This window comes from Lissotriton helveticus, chromosome 6, assembly GCF_964261635.1.
Source record: "Lissotriton helveticus chromosome 6, aLisHel1.1, whole genome shotgun sequence".
Taxonomy (NCBI): domain Eukaryota; kingdom Metazoa; phylum Chordata; class Amphibia; order Caudata; family Salamandridae; genus Lissotriton; species Lissotriton helveticus.
Genome location: NC_136067.1, coordinates 235,301,140 through 235,314,220, shown reverse-complemented (window position 1 = coordinate 235,314,220; position 13,081 = coordinate 235,301,140). Strand labels below are relative to the sequence as shown.

Sequence of the window (13,081 nt, the reverse complement as noted above, 5' to 3'; positions counted from 1 at the left end):
CCGCTGTCCCCCTTCTCTGCAAGGGCCTTGGTGGGGGCACTGCCACCCTCCTACCATGTTCCTCCGCAGATCACCTCGTTTCTTGGTTCTGGGGCACGTGGTGGGCGTCACCTGTTCCTGTGCACCTCTGCCGCGCTCTTTCTGCGATTTCTGCCGTTGATTGCAACTTCCTGGTAGCTTGCCTGTGCCATGCAAAGCTTCCCCTGTGACTGCTGCACGCTGGTGAGATTTCTCGTGTTGCTGTCGTTTTTCTCTCTCTTTTTTTTTTTTTGATGATGGGGTTTGTGCTAGTGGTAAATTCCACTCCTCTTCGCCACTGTGAAGATGGGGCGATTGTGCTAGTGGTAAATCCCACTCCTCGTCCCCACTGTGAAGATGGGGCTTCACTCCCAATAGAGGACACAGATGCAGTGTTAGGATAAGGAAGTGATTTATTAAATAAGCAGAATTATCCAGAAGAACGCGACCAGGCGTCTTACTGCAGTCGCGCTCTGGTCGCCTCTGACGTGCTTCCCGCTCCCCGTGCATGCGCACACAACACTCGCGCTCTAGTTCTGACGTGCCGCGTCATACGCCGCTATGCAGAGCTAGAGCGCAACACTACAATACTTATTGTCAGTGAAGGTTATTGTCATTTTTGAAGCCATAGAATCAATCTGTAGATTTAGTAAACGCAAGACCTTCAGTAAGACATCACACTAACCGTATATAAGATGCTTCCACCTTTTAACACAGAGGCCCACCCACATACCAGCATTTGTTTGCGCTGTGCTCTCCACCGTATGCACGGTTCGTCACTACTTAGCACTGCGATTTGGCACTGAAGGCACACTGGTGGCGGTAAAAGGTGGCATCTCCTTTCACTCCCTAGTCCCTAAACATATTACCGTGGAACACAAATCCATTTCTTACGGGGTATATTTCTTAATGTTTTTTTTGTGGGTGACAGGCTGAACTCCCATTGAGTCTTCGCCTGCCAAAGCCCAAGATGATGAGAAAGGACTAAATCCAGCGACGGCTCGTGCAGGGCGTTACACCAGGCGGTGACGTGGGGTGGGGGAGGGGCAGGGTGGTGGGATGCAAAATACGGGAAATGGACGATTACAGTTAAGTAATGTAAAAAATAAATAAAACAAATTTTGTTGTGCCACCTTCAATGCCAAATGCAATGCAATTTTTTTAACTTTTTTTTTACGTTACTTACCTGTAATCGTCCGTTTCCCCCCACCCTGCCCCTCCCCCGTCCCACGTCACCGCCCGGTGTAACGCCCTTCACGGGCCGTCGCTGACTAAATCACCAGAAGGGCTCCCCCCCGCTGACGGACAAGAGGAAGAAGACGGTGTCTGTTCCTATGTAAACCCAAGGGAACCATTTCTTTGGCCATTTCTTATGTTCTGCTAAGCCAAAACATCCTGACAACCTTTAAAAAGTTAATAAATCGCCCTACCCACTCTTGCCTTCTTTCTGCCCCAGGGGGGCCACACAGGAGAAGCAGCCAGCAGCCCCAGTGAGCCAGCAACACAGCTGGGGTGGGACTCGGTCGCCCAGCAGGCCCTGATGAGCACTCGGCGCGGGTGGTGACGTCGCCCTCCCTGCGCCCTCAAAGCACTCCAGGCACTCCCGCAGTGCCAAGCCAAGGGCAGGCCCGTCCTAGCCCGTCAGAGGCCGGAGGAGGCTGGGCTTGGCTAGACTACTAACATTCACAGAACAGGTTTGGTTGCAGCCAAAGGACATTAGCTGAACTTGATTTGAACTTTCTTTGCAAGGTATTGGGTCTGAATTATGTCATAGGCAGAAAGAGGCCGGGCTGGGCTATACGTTCTTGCTGTCTTACTGTCTGAATGTGATTGTTAGGTACCCAGCCCTGAATCCTGAAGGTTTTACCTGATAATATTTCTTATTTGACTGTTACTATCTTGTGTTGTAAGGTAGGGCTTTAATCAGACATGACAAAACCTAAGACTGGTCAAGGGGTAGTAGGTACACTAGATGCCTTCTTATCAAGGGCTGAATCTGCTCTCATGCATAAAATTGAATTAAAGCAGCGCAGATTATTTCTGGATCCTCAAGTGCTACCGAGTCATCATACCCTCAGCAGTTTAAGCTCACAATCGAACCAGGTTGACAGAGCATCACGAACTAGCAGGTCACACTCCCCAAGCCCTGAGCTTGCTAATGTTCAGGAGATAACCGACTTCCAGGTTACTCCAGTTATGCCAAATGTAGGTATGAGGGCCCAGAAAGTTAAATCAAAAGGCGGAGGTAGCTCTGCACTCCCGCCATTGAAAAAGAAAGGGCAGGTAGTAACTAAGTCATATAAACAAAGCCACCTCACATCTAAACTACTAGGTGGTAGGAGCCACCAAGTGGACAGGGAGCCTACACCTGAAGCCAATCAAGTCATAGCTCCAGTTGAGGTTGTTCCGGAGCCTACTTTAATTCACAACTTGGAGAAGGGTTTTTGGGATAAATTGGAAACTGTAATTACAGTGCACTTAAATCCCATCCTTCAAGAAATAATGGATATCGAGAGCAGGTTATCATGTTTAGAAAAACAACCACCTAGCGTTCCCACATTGACTATAGAGCACAGACCTAGGCTAAATAAGACCATGGGTGGAGCCAATAAAGTGGGTGTTTACAACCCGGAACCTCCTCAGAGAACTATGACACAAGAAGGGTCTCACCAAGGGGGACTGGAAAGTAACAGCCCACAAGTCACTGTGTCTTCATTTCAGACAGAAGGATTCTCCCAAAGTGATTGTCCGTTTGTAAATCCCCTGAACACTCGCCAAGTGACTAAGGCATGTAACAATGTTGATGAAAGGCCCCAAAGCTCACGTACCCCTGTAGATCATCACTTAGGTCATTCATCAGTGGCACAAATTTGAACTTACATCTGCCTCCAGAAACAACACCCTTTATTGTCATATTAGCTAATGTTCCCCCATTGTTGTCTGGCGACAGGGAAGACTGGCCATCTCTGAGGAATGAATCTTTGCGTTGTGTAAATGCAAAGATAGGTATAAATAATAATCTACTATTCTCTGAGCTTAAGATGGCACGCAGGGTTAGATGGGTCAGTCCAACCAGTAAGACACTGGCGGGGGATTGTATTGTATTGACCTTCAGGCCTCCAGGCCTGGTAAGATCCATATTAAATAAGATGGCTGACCAACCTATGACTGAGATAAGGATCCCTATATTGCCATTGGGATTTTTTTATCGACCACCTAGATTGCGACCATACTTAGTGGAAGAAGAGAGCTCATTAAGTATCCAGAGTTTCCACCCTGGTATCACGAAAATCGCTTTGAGCCACTAAGCGTCTTGCAGATATAGACAGACTAAAGCTAAAAACAAGTGAATCAGAGGACAATGCCCATGTTTCTGAGATTATTCCCAATACACATGGGAGTGATAAAGTGTATACCCTCTCTATAGACCCTAAACACAGCTATTGTCCCCCGCAGCTGTACCATGATAGAGGCCTGGGAACCACTGGGTCTATTGTAATAGATTTGAATGCCACTCAAGCTGAACAACCATCGAATAGTCGGGATGGCAGCTCTTTACATGCGCAAAATTGGCAAACTAATAGCCGCAGCCTGCGTCTAATTTCTTGGAATGTTGCAGGCATTTCTCAAAGGTTTTTAGACGAGACATGGGTGCCGTATGTCAAAACATTTGACATTATTTGCACACAAGAAACGTAGAGCAGGGATGATGTCTTTCTGGGTGGATACGATGCATTAACTGTCCAAGCTGAACCATCATTGGCAGGGAAGGCAAAGGGAGGCCTCGCGACCCTAATTTATGTGCAGAATGAGTCGCTAAGAATATAAAAAGTAATTGAATCTCCATGGTATTAGCTGATCCTGTGTTTTAATTTGATCAATGTACCCATATTACTAGTCAATTGGTACTACAAGAATTTTGATACACAGAATGCTGTGGTTATCAATTCGCTTGACATGGAGATTGTTAAGGTAACAGTGAAGGTCTCCCCTTTGTGTATTATTTGAGTAGGAGATTTCAACTGCACCTTATGTCAGGATACCGGGAGCAATGCTTTAGCGGCAGTTTCCTGCTGATAAAAGCGGCGATAATGTATTGCCCTTTCTTGATAATATGGCCCCACATTTTTAAAAAGACTTTTACTTATCCCAGTAGTTTGCCACTCAATTCTTTCATTCTGAGATGGGTATTGACTAAGTGACTGAGAGAATTCATATTGCACCCTTGCTTCTATAGGGAAAAATGTGGGCCTCAGAAGACCTATTATTTTCAAGAGATATCCTAAGAGACTGTATGAACCTTGACAATGCAATGGCGGTCCCCTGGTTACGTTATGTTAAGGAAACTTTTTATAAGATAGGCCTTGAAGATCTTTATAATAACACGGAGTCTATTCAACCCAATATGAAAATGGGCATTACAAACGCACACTTTCTTGTGGCTTTTCCGAAACAGGGGGGTTGGTGTGAGAGAATTCCCCCCTGTCCATGCGACAAAGTAGCCCAACAGAGCAAAATGCACCTTATCCTTTTTTGCACACTCTACAAAGACCCAAGAGGCCATTTTATTAAGCCTATTTTAAGGGTCATTCTTCCCTGTTCTTACAAGGAGGGTTTTAACTATTTGAGGTCATTATCAACTGTTACTATCTGTAGCTCTGTGCTTAGTTTTATCAACATTGTTTTTCTAATTAGGAAATGTTACAAATTGTATATTGCTTTTCTTGAATTTACCTAACCTGGTTTTTATTTTGTGCATTGCTTTTAAACTATGTGTAGAAACTTTATTTTAAAATGATTGTATGATTTTCTGTAGACTTTTATGATCCATTTGATTCGAATAAAGTTATTTTAAAAAGAAAATGCAAGACCTTCTCGGAGAGAGTACCCGGGAGCTAGTTATACTACCGCACTAGCGCGGAACACAGGGTGCTCCCCTAAAAAAGCCAGGTCAAAAAGTGAGGTCTTCACTCCTTCTCTAAAAAGTATTTCAGATCTAAACCAAGAAATATTGATGTAGTCTGAAAATATAATGTTTTTAACAAATTGAATCATTTACAGTTTCAAAATGTTGGATCTTGACACCTGATAAAATAGAGGATTCTCAAATTGCAAATCCTGTGACTCACAAAACCACAGATTTTGTGATTGTGAAATCCCTATTTCTGATATAGAGAAGCCATTTTATAATTCTGAAAAGTTTTAACATTTTGTATAATGGATATTGTGACCCATCCCAATTGCAATTGGAAGGGACATGAAAGGGGCATTCATTCCTGATTGAGAGTTGGTATGCCATGAAGCACAGGTTAGCGGTTAGTTACTCCTCAAAGGAGGTGTCAAGGGATTTGCAAAAGGGAAGGGGGTCTGTTGAAAATGGTGCTGTCAACCTAAAGGGGACTAGGCATTAGCACCACTGCCTGGAACAGTGGCTGCTGCCCCTGAAGTTTTACCAAATGGAAAACCTTTTTTGTAAAGCAACAACAATTCCATTAGGGAGTATTACCTGCTTCAAAAAAAATCTTTTCCACTTGGGAATGCAAACAGCTTGGATGATGATCCACTGTTCTTTACAAACATCCCTGTGTTTGCAGTCAAACGTGGTTGAAAGTTTATACTTGCCAAATTAATATTAATTAGCTTGGTCAATCCCCTGCAAATGGAAATTTTGCAAACCGTATTTGAAAATCAAATTCTATTCACAAAATGTTTCTGCACATATTTGTGACCAGTTTTTTTGCAAACGAAATCTTACTACACCTTTTTAATTTAGGATAAAATGTTTTTTAGCACATTTCAAAAAGATATGATATTCTTCTTGCTAATTAACATTGTGATGGTTACTGTTTTCCAAGGGAAGGAAGTGTCCATGTCAATTACTTTATCATTGCTGATGAACCAACCAAGTCGAGCCTTGAAGTTGCAAACGCAAATATAGTGAGGAATCTAAATACAACGTTCCCATTTCCATCTTCAGCTCCACCGTTGGTTCCTGTTATATCTGGTAAGTGAAACAGATGACATTACTACTAAAGGACATTGATCCTATAAATATAATAATAATAAAAAGTGGAGAATATCCTTCCTTTTCTAGCAAAACCAGCATTGAACATAAATACTTTTAAAATTATGACACCCACGTCGAGGCAGTTAAAAAATGTATAATTTTCTGTAAACCATTTTTCTCATTCTTTTTTTTTTTTAGTATTTCCCTTTCTTTGTCCTCGTTTTAGTTTTAAAGAAGGGAGTGAGGCAAAGCTTTTTAGACCCTGATGCGTGACGCATTAGGATGCCCTCCTCCACGCAGAATTAAATGACGGTCTCCCAAGTCTCCCATATCTAACAGATGTGTTTTGGCCTTGCGCTGAATAGGAACGTCTTTGAACAGTTGGGAACCCCCTGAGGAGGGTGGGGGAGTGGGGTCACCTGCACAGCAGGGGGTTCAGGGGGACTGTGTTATGTTTGATGCTGGGTTGGTGGTAGTATGCTGATGCCCAGAATGTGTAGACCTGATCCCAGATCCCTAATGAGACTATTGCATACATACTATCGGGGTCTCAGAGTGAACCCTGAGCAGTTCACTCCCCTGAATTTAAAGCTTCTGGCCACGCCTGGCAAGAGGATGTAGTGCGCGTACATTCAGGTCCTAGGACGGTAGGACTCCATCACTGCTACATCCCTCTCCAACTTGGTCTTAAAAGTCAGAGTTCCTTTAATTGACACACCAAGTCCTTGAGCCGCTGGCTGTGCTGAGGGTTGGGTCAAAGATTATACCGATGGGGCAGGCTGCGAGTGGGCTGATCACTGGGTTGAAAGCTTGTTTCCATGTGATCCTGTTGGTCTTCTTCTGAGTCCACCTGACTCCAACCCCGGGGTTCTTGGCCCAGCGTGCTATCTTATCGATACTCGATCACTCAGTATTTTCTTTTTTATGTCCGGGAGGGGTTTGTTGGGGTGAATTCTCAACTTTTTTGAACAGCGATATGTTTCCTGAGCCTACTTCCTGCCCTTTCTTGGCTGTCACCAAAGGTCCGTCACTTTTGATGACAGTCCAGACCCCTGGCTCGAATGGTGTCCACCCTGGCTTGCAGTTTTTGATGACAACATGATCACTGAGTGGGAGTGTCCGGATCCTGGCTCGCTGGGTTTGGCTGGCGGGAGCATTCCTTCGCTCAACACATGTTTGGGTCCCTTGGACGTCATGTGGTGGTGGAGTCCACCCTGGGTAAGTAGGAATCATATCTTGATGAGGTCCATTAAACATCAGAGTCCACGCTGCCTGTTGCGTAGTGCAATGGGGAGTGCTCCGATATTCCCTCAAGAACTATTGTATTTGGTGTTCTGGGTCCGCTTGTTCATCGGTGGCAATTTGAAGTGACTTGTTCATTGTTCACATGAAGCTCTCGACCGTCCCATTGGCTTTTGGCCACTGGGGGGTAATGCGATGGTGGTGTATCCTGAGCCTACAGAGGAATTCTCTGAATTCCGCACAATGGAAAGGTGGTCCGTTGTCACTTTTGATTTCGGTGGATCATCTGAAATTTTCGAGGCCCGAGGTGACATTGACGAAAGCTGGTGAGTCTATCACTTCTACGATGGGGTATTTCTAATACATGTCCATCAGGACCAGGGTGGTCCGTCCATCAGGGAAGATCCCGAAATCCATGCTTAACTTGGCCCAAGAAGCCACACAGGGTTCTTTGGTGATTACCGGCGCCGGCCTCTCCGGCGCGCTCATCAGTTAGCATACGGGGCATTTGCGAATTAGGTCTTCGGCCATCTCTTCCAACCCTGGAAACCATACCTTCTCCAGTAATGTTAGCTTTAACTCCGTGCACCAGTAGCGTGAGGTGGTGTCTTAGAGTTTTGGGGATTATCTTTGTTAGGCTCTCTTTGTGTCCACTGGGCCAGTCGTTAGAATCTTGAAGAAAATCTCACCAAGTGCCACTTTGCACCGCTTTTCATACTGGTGAGGACAGGGTCTGTCTCAGCGGCCTCTTGGATGTCTTCTAGCCACAAGGCGTGGGGGGCTAGCCGCATCAGAGACCATTCTGATATGTTCCTCTATCCCGTCTGGGCTGTTTGAGTGTTGGAAAGCACTGGGTGACAAGAAAGGATGTCGGCTGGGTTTTTTGATCCTGGATGGTACATGACCTCCATCTGATAGTGCTGCAATTGGATGGCCCACCTCTTGATGTGTGGGGGGATGAGGAGCTGGCCCTTGGTAGAGGAGCACAAGGGGCTGGTGGTCCGTGCTCACTTTAAAAGGGTGGCTTCTCAAGTATATATGGAAATGCCCACAGGCCCAATTGATCACAACGGCTTCCCTCTTGATTTGAGTGCATCGCATCTCCATAGGTGTCAATGCCTTGCTAGCTAATGCTAATGTAACCCACCAACCTGGGTCTTATTCTTGAGCTAGTATCGCTTCTAGTCCCACTGGACTAGTGTCAACCAACAGTTCGGTGTGTTTATCAGGATCGAAGTAGACAAGTGTGGTGTGGTCAAGAAGAGCGTTTTTGATTTTCTGGAAAAGCGCCTTCTTACTGTTGGCTCCAAGCCCATTTTGCATCTGCCTTCATGAGGGACCTCAATATTTCAGCGAGAGTTGCCTGGTCTTGGATGGGCCTCCCGCAATACGTGGCCATTCCTAGGATGCTCCTCTCTTCTGGGACAGTGGTGGGTGCTTGCACCTGCTTGATCTCTTGTGACTTATAAGGATAAACTTGTATCCCTTGTTGGTTGAAGTCACATCCAAAGAATTTCATGGAGGGTTGGAAGAAAGAGCACTTGTCTTTGTGCAGTGCCACTACATATTCTATGAGATATTATAGAGTGACTTTTTGGTGTCTGTGGTTTTCGGCAGCAGTATGTCGTTGCTGACATTTAGGATGCCTGGCAGGACAGACAAGGTTTCCCTTATGGCATTCTAAAATACTTCAGCGGCTGAGGACATGCCGATATTTAGGCACTTTTATTGGTGTAGTCCTAGGTGAGTACTGAATGTCGTGATGTACTGACTTTTCTTTCACGAGTAGTAGCTGGTGGTACACAGCATTAAGGTCCACTTTTGTGAACCAGCAGGAGCCATTGACATCAGCCATTAGCTTGTCCATGGTGGATGTGATGTGCTGCTCCCGTTTAATGGCGCGGTTGAGGAGCAGCATGTCAGTACACAGACAGATCTTCCGCGGTTGTTTGGCTTTCTCAGCAATCACCATTGGGGAGACCCAAGGTGTAGGCCCCAACACTTTTTCAATCACTTCCTGGTCCTCGAGTTCCTTCTCCACCGGTAGATGGAACAGGATTCGGTAATGCCTAAGAGCCAAAGATGCGACTGAAGGATATATGTGTAGCTTCACTGGGGAGGTACTCGAGACACCGGGCCCTCGGAACAACTCTGGGAACTGGTCCAACAAGTCAACCACTTGGTGTGATTTTACTTTCTGGGTGAAAGATACCAGGCAGAGGTCCTCTGCTGTGTGGCTTCCAATCAGTGTGTCAATGATGTGAAATGTTGTTGTTAGCTCCTGATCCTCAGATCATACAGGTACTGACATCCATCCACAGAGAAGTAGAGGTGTCTGACTCCCATAAGCAAAGATCCTGGCGCATGAGACGGTTGTATTGCTGCACCCCCATCACATTGACTGAGGCTCCAGTGTCAATGATGGCTTGTACTTCTGATCTTGCCACTTGAACAGTGCAGATGAGTTGTGACCCCTGGCGGTGATTCAGCTCTCTTGTGATGGACATTTGAATTTTCTCTTCTTCTTCCTCTTCTTTCTAGGACGAGCCCTCCGGACGGTAGCTCCATCTTGTCTGGAGTTTCACTTCGTTGGGGCATGTCATGTTTGTGAGAGACAATTGGCATACCATCTTCCATGGTGTTCAGTTGTCTCCAGGGCCTTTGTTACTGAGTTTCATTCTCCAAACTAAGGTGAAGTGGTTTTGAATTCTGAAGTTGGAACAGGTGCAAACCTGTGCCAGGCAATCACTGATTAGGTGTTCTTTGAGGCCTCAATATCTGCATTTTTACTTGGTCTGCTGGGTCCTTCTTCCTTTGGTCGTGTCTCCCCTGCATTTGGCCCAAATGGCATCAGCCTATTTGGTCTTGATGCTTGGTGACTTCTCTCTGGAGTTTGTGTGATGGCCAGGTCCATTTTGTTAGCCCTGGTTGCCGACAGGTCATGTGACCGCGACTGGATCAGGATGTCGTCAAGGCTGATGTTTGATTGGTGCAAGATTAAGTTCCGCAAGGTTTTGTTTCTGCATCCTTGGATCAATTGGGCATGAATTTCCTTGAGTTGGTCGACTTCCATGCAGGTGCTTGCTAGTTCAAGTAATCACATACGGAATGTATCAATGGACTTCCCTTCTTGCTGGTACTTGACGAAGTTTGAACCATTCGAAGTCAGGAATTAGCTGAAGGTCGAAATGGCATTGATTGCCCTGACTGCTGCATCATAGTATGTGGCTGGTCCAGTGTACTTTAGATGTTTGAACAGTTTATATATTTCTTCTCCTGTGTGGCAGAGGAGTAGTGACCTCCTGACAGCGCCGTCGGTCTCCGTTGTGGCAATTTTCAAGCCGCCCAATCCATAGTTTCTATTTTGGAGAAGCAGTTGCTGGGTCTGCTAGCTCGCTGAATAGCAGGAGCACCCCTGTGAGGGCGTGTTGTCTGGGGGTCGGCTGTTGAGTCTGTGCTTCATCTGCCATGTTGTCTGCGTTCAGGGTCTACCTTGTCTTGTGTGGTCTTCTGTCCTACCTTTTGTGATGCCACTGGTAGTGGTATTGGTCCCAGTCTCTATGTCCCTCTTTTTGTTTTGTTCATTTTAATCCTCTCCCGCCTTTCTCGTGTTGCAGGTGTTACTTCTTCATTTCTCTCTTGTTTCTTTTTCCTCTCTCCTGTTTTTTTCCTGTTTCTATTTGCAAGTGCCACTGCTTGATTCCTTTGTGTGGGCTTGGATGGGGCAGAGCTGGCCGTGTGTGGAGCGCACTAGGTTTTGTGCGGGCTCCTCAGTTTGTTGGAAACAGCCTGTGTTCGCGTGTTTCTGGGCGCAGTGGGTGGGGCTTATTCGCCACTCATTGCAGTCTTCATTCACCATGGCTCTTACATGTCTGTGTAAGGGTCTGTGTAAGGGTGCCTCTTGTGCCACTGGGTGCCAGTCCAGGAGTCGATTCGGCTGCCTCATTCATCCTCTGTCAGCCTGGAAGAGAGAGGGCACCAGCTGCAGTCATGGTCCTTCTGGCTGCGTCGACGTTTGCACTCAATTCTGTGTTGCCGTAGCACTTCACGCAGCAATGTTGGAGGCCGCAGGTGCGGGTCTGTGCTACTGCATTACACCATCTTCCAGATATTTGTTGGTGGGGTGAGCGTGGGCATGTTCAGCTCTCGCCGCTAGTGTGATGCTGGGGTGGTGGTAGTATGCTGATGCCCCGAATGTGTAGGCCCCGCTTCCGGATCCCTAATGAGACCACCACTTACACACTATCTGGGTCTCAGACTGAAGCCCCAGCGGTTCACTCCCCTTTATTTAAAGCCTATGTACACGCCTGGCCAGAGGATGTAGCGCGTGTATATCTGGGTCCTCGGATGGCAGGAGAGCTGACCTGCTACATCACGCCCCTGTACAGACCAAGTGCTGTCCCTTGATTGCATCAGTTTATACAAAACTTATTATTCCCCTTTGCATTTGGTCAAAAGATCCATTGGCATTTGATTGAATACAATCTATTCGAATATATGAAAGAAAGAACACCTCTGTTGCTTTATGTTTTTTCGTGAATGAAAGTGATATGTCTCTGCATAGGGTGGATGGCTGCATATATAGGTTCACTTAAGTTTCTAATTGAATCTTTGATCCTTATATTCTCACAATACTCCTGTGCAAAAATGTTCAAAACCTGTTTTAAATGTTGCTTTTGTAATGTTACATTTATAAAGTAATCATTTCTTGCATTTAAACTATGACTTTGCTTCCGGCCTGTTATATTATAAAAGTTCAAAACTGAAAAAGAGTGCTCCAAGCTACAGGTTTCTATTAATAAATACATAAAGAGAGTTTTGCGTTGTCGTGAAAAATAAGATTTGAATGCTCATGTGGAATTTGTTTTACAAATTGCACATTAAAATAGTTGGCATTCACCTAGGACAGCAACTTAACCAAAGTGTTTTTACATGCAAACAATGATGGCTACAAAGTTGCACCAGCAATGATGCACCCAAAATCAACCAGAATCATGGTATGTGTAGACAAATGGTTTCTGACCAATTTAAACGTCTGAGTTTTTTTGCTTTACTGCCCAGTATTTGAACCTTTAGTGTGAGGGAATCTCCCTGTGTCTCACTCACTGTAAACTCTGTTCAGATGAACCACCAGTGTCTGCATTTAATAACAAGGCATGCTGTAGCGAGGCTAAAGTAAGAGGCATGGTTGGGTGCATGTGTGCACATGCGCACAAGTGAGCGAACGTGAGTAGGATGAGCCAGTGGGACCACTGACCATCTCAGTCTGGTATCTGCATGCAGGTATCCTGTCGTAGAGGAGACCGTTCAGGCATTAGTGCTGACCTGGGCCAGCTCCTATAATGTGAGTGAGCATTCGTAATGTAGGTCTGAAGCGCTTAACGGAAAAATTCTGTGTGCTTACTGTATTATAGTCTGTAGACAATATCGGCACCAAAGGAGATGGAAAGATAGATACGATTTTTATTTTTTCAAGTTATTAAAAGCCATCACAATCTAAAAACCACAGTCAGAATAACATACATAGAGTGAGCATTCAATAAATAAAACAACACCTGACTCGATTGGGAACCGAAGTCCCTAACCTTCCCTTTTCTTACATGTGAGTCATCCCTAAGGTAGGCCCAAGTTACCTTGTGGGCAGGGTGCAGAGTATGTGAAAGATAGGACATGCCCTGGTGTGAGTGAAATGCTGCCAATTTCGTTTTTCACTATTGCAAAGCTACCTGTTCCCATAGGATAGAATGGAGAGTTTGCTTTTAACATCTTATAAAAATATTTACCCCTGGGAGTAAGGTAGGAAAATAATGTTTA

General features: G+C 45.4%; 1 protein-coding gene across 1 annotated transcript in view; it reads left to right on the top strand.

The window, feature by feature from the left end:
* The window catches only part of LOC144762241 (uncharacterized), an 875,873-nt gene that overhangs the window by 114,347 nt on the left and 748,445 nt on the right, over nucleotides 1–13,081 (top strand). Inside the window, exon 5 of the mRNA XM_078647384.1 lies at nucleotides 5,874–6,022. Coding sequence (XP_078503510.1) covers nucleotides 5,874–6,022 — 149 coding nt within the window. The remainder of the gene's footprint in view (nucleotides 1–5,873; nucleotides 6,023–13,081) is intronic.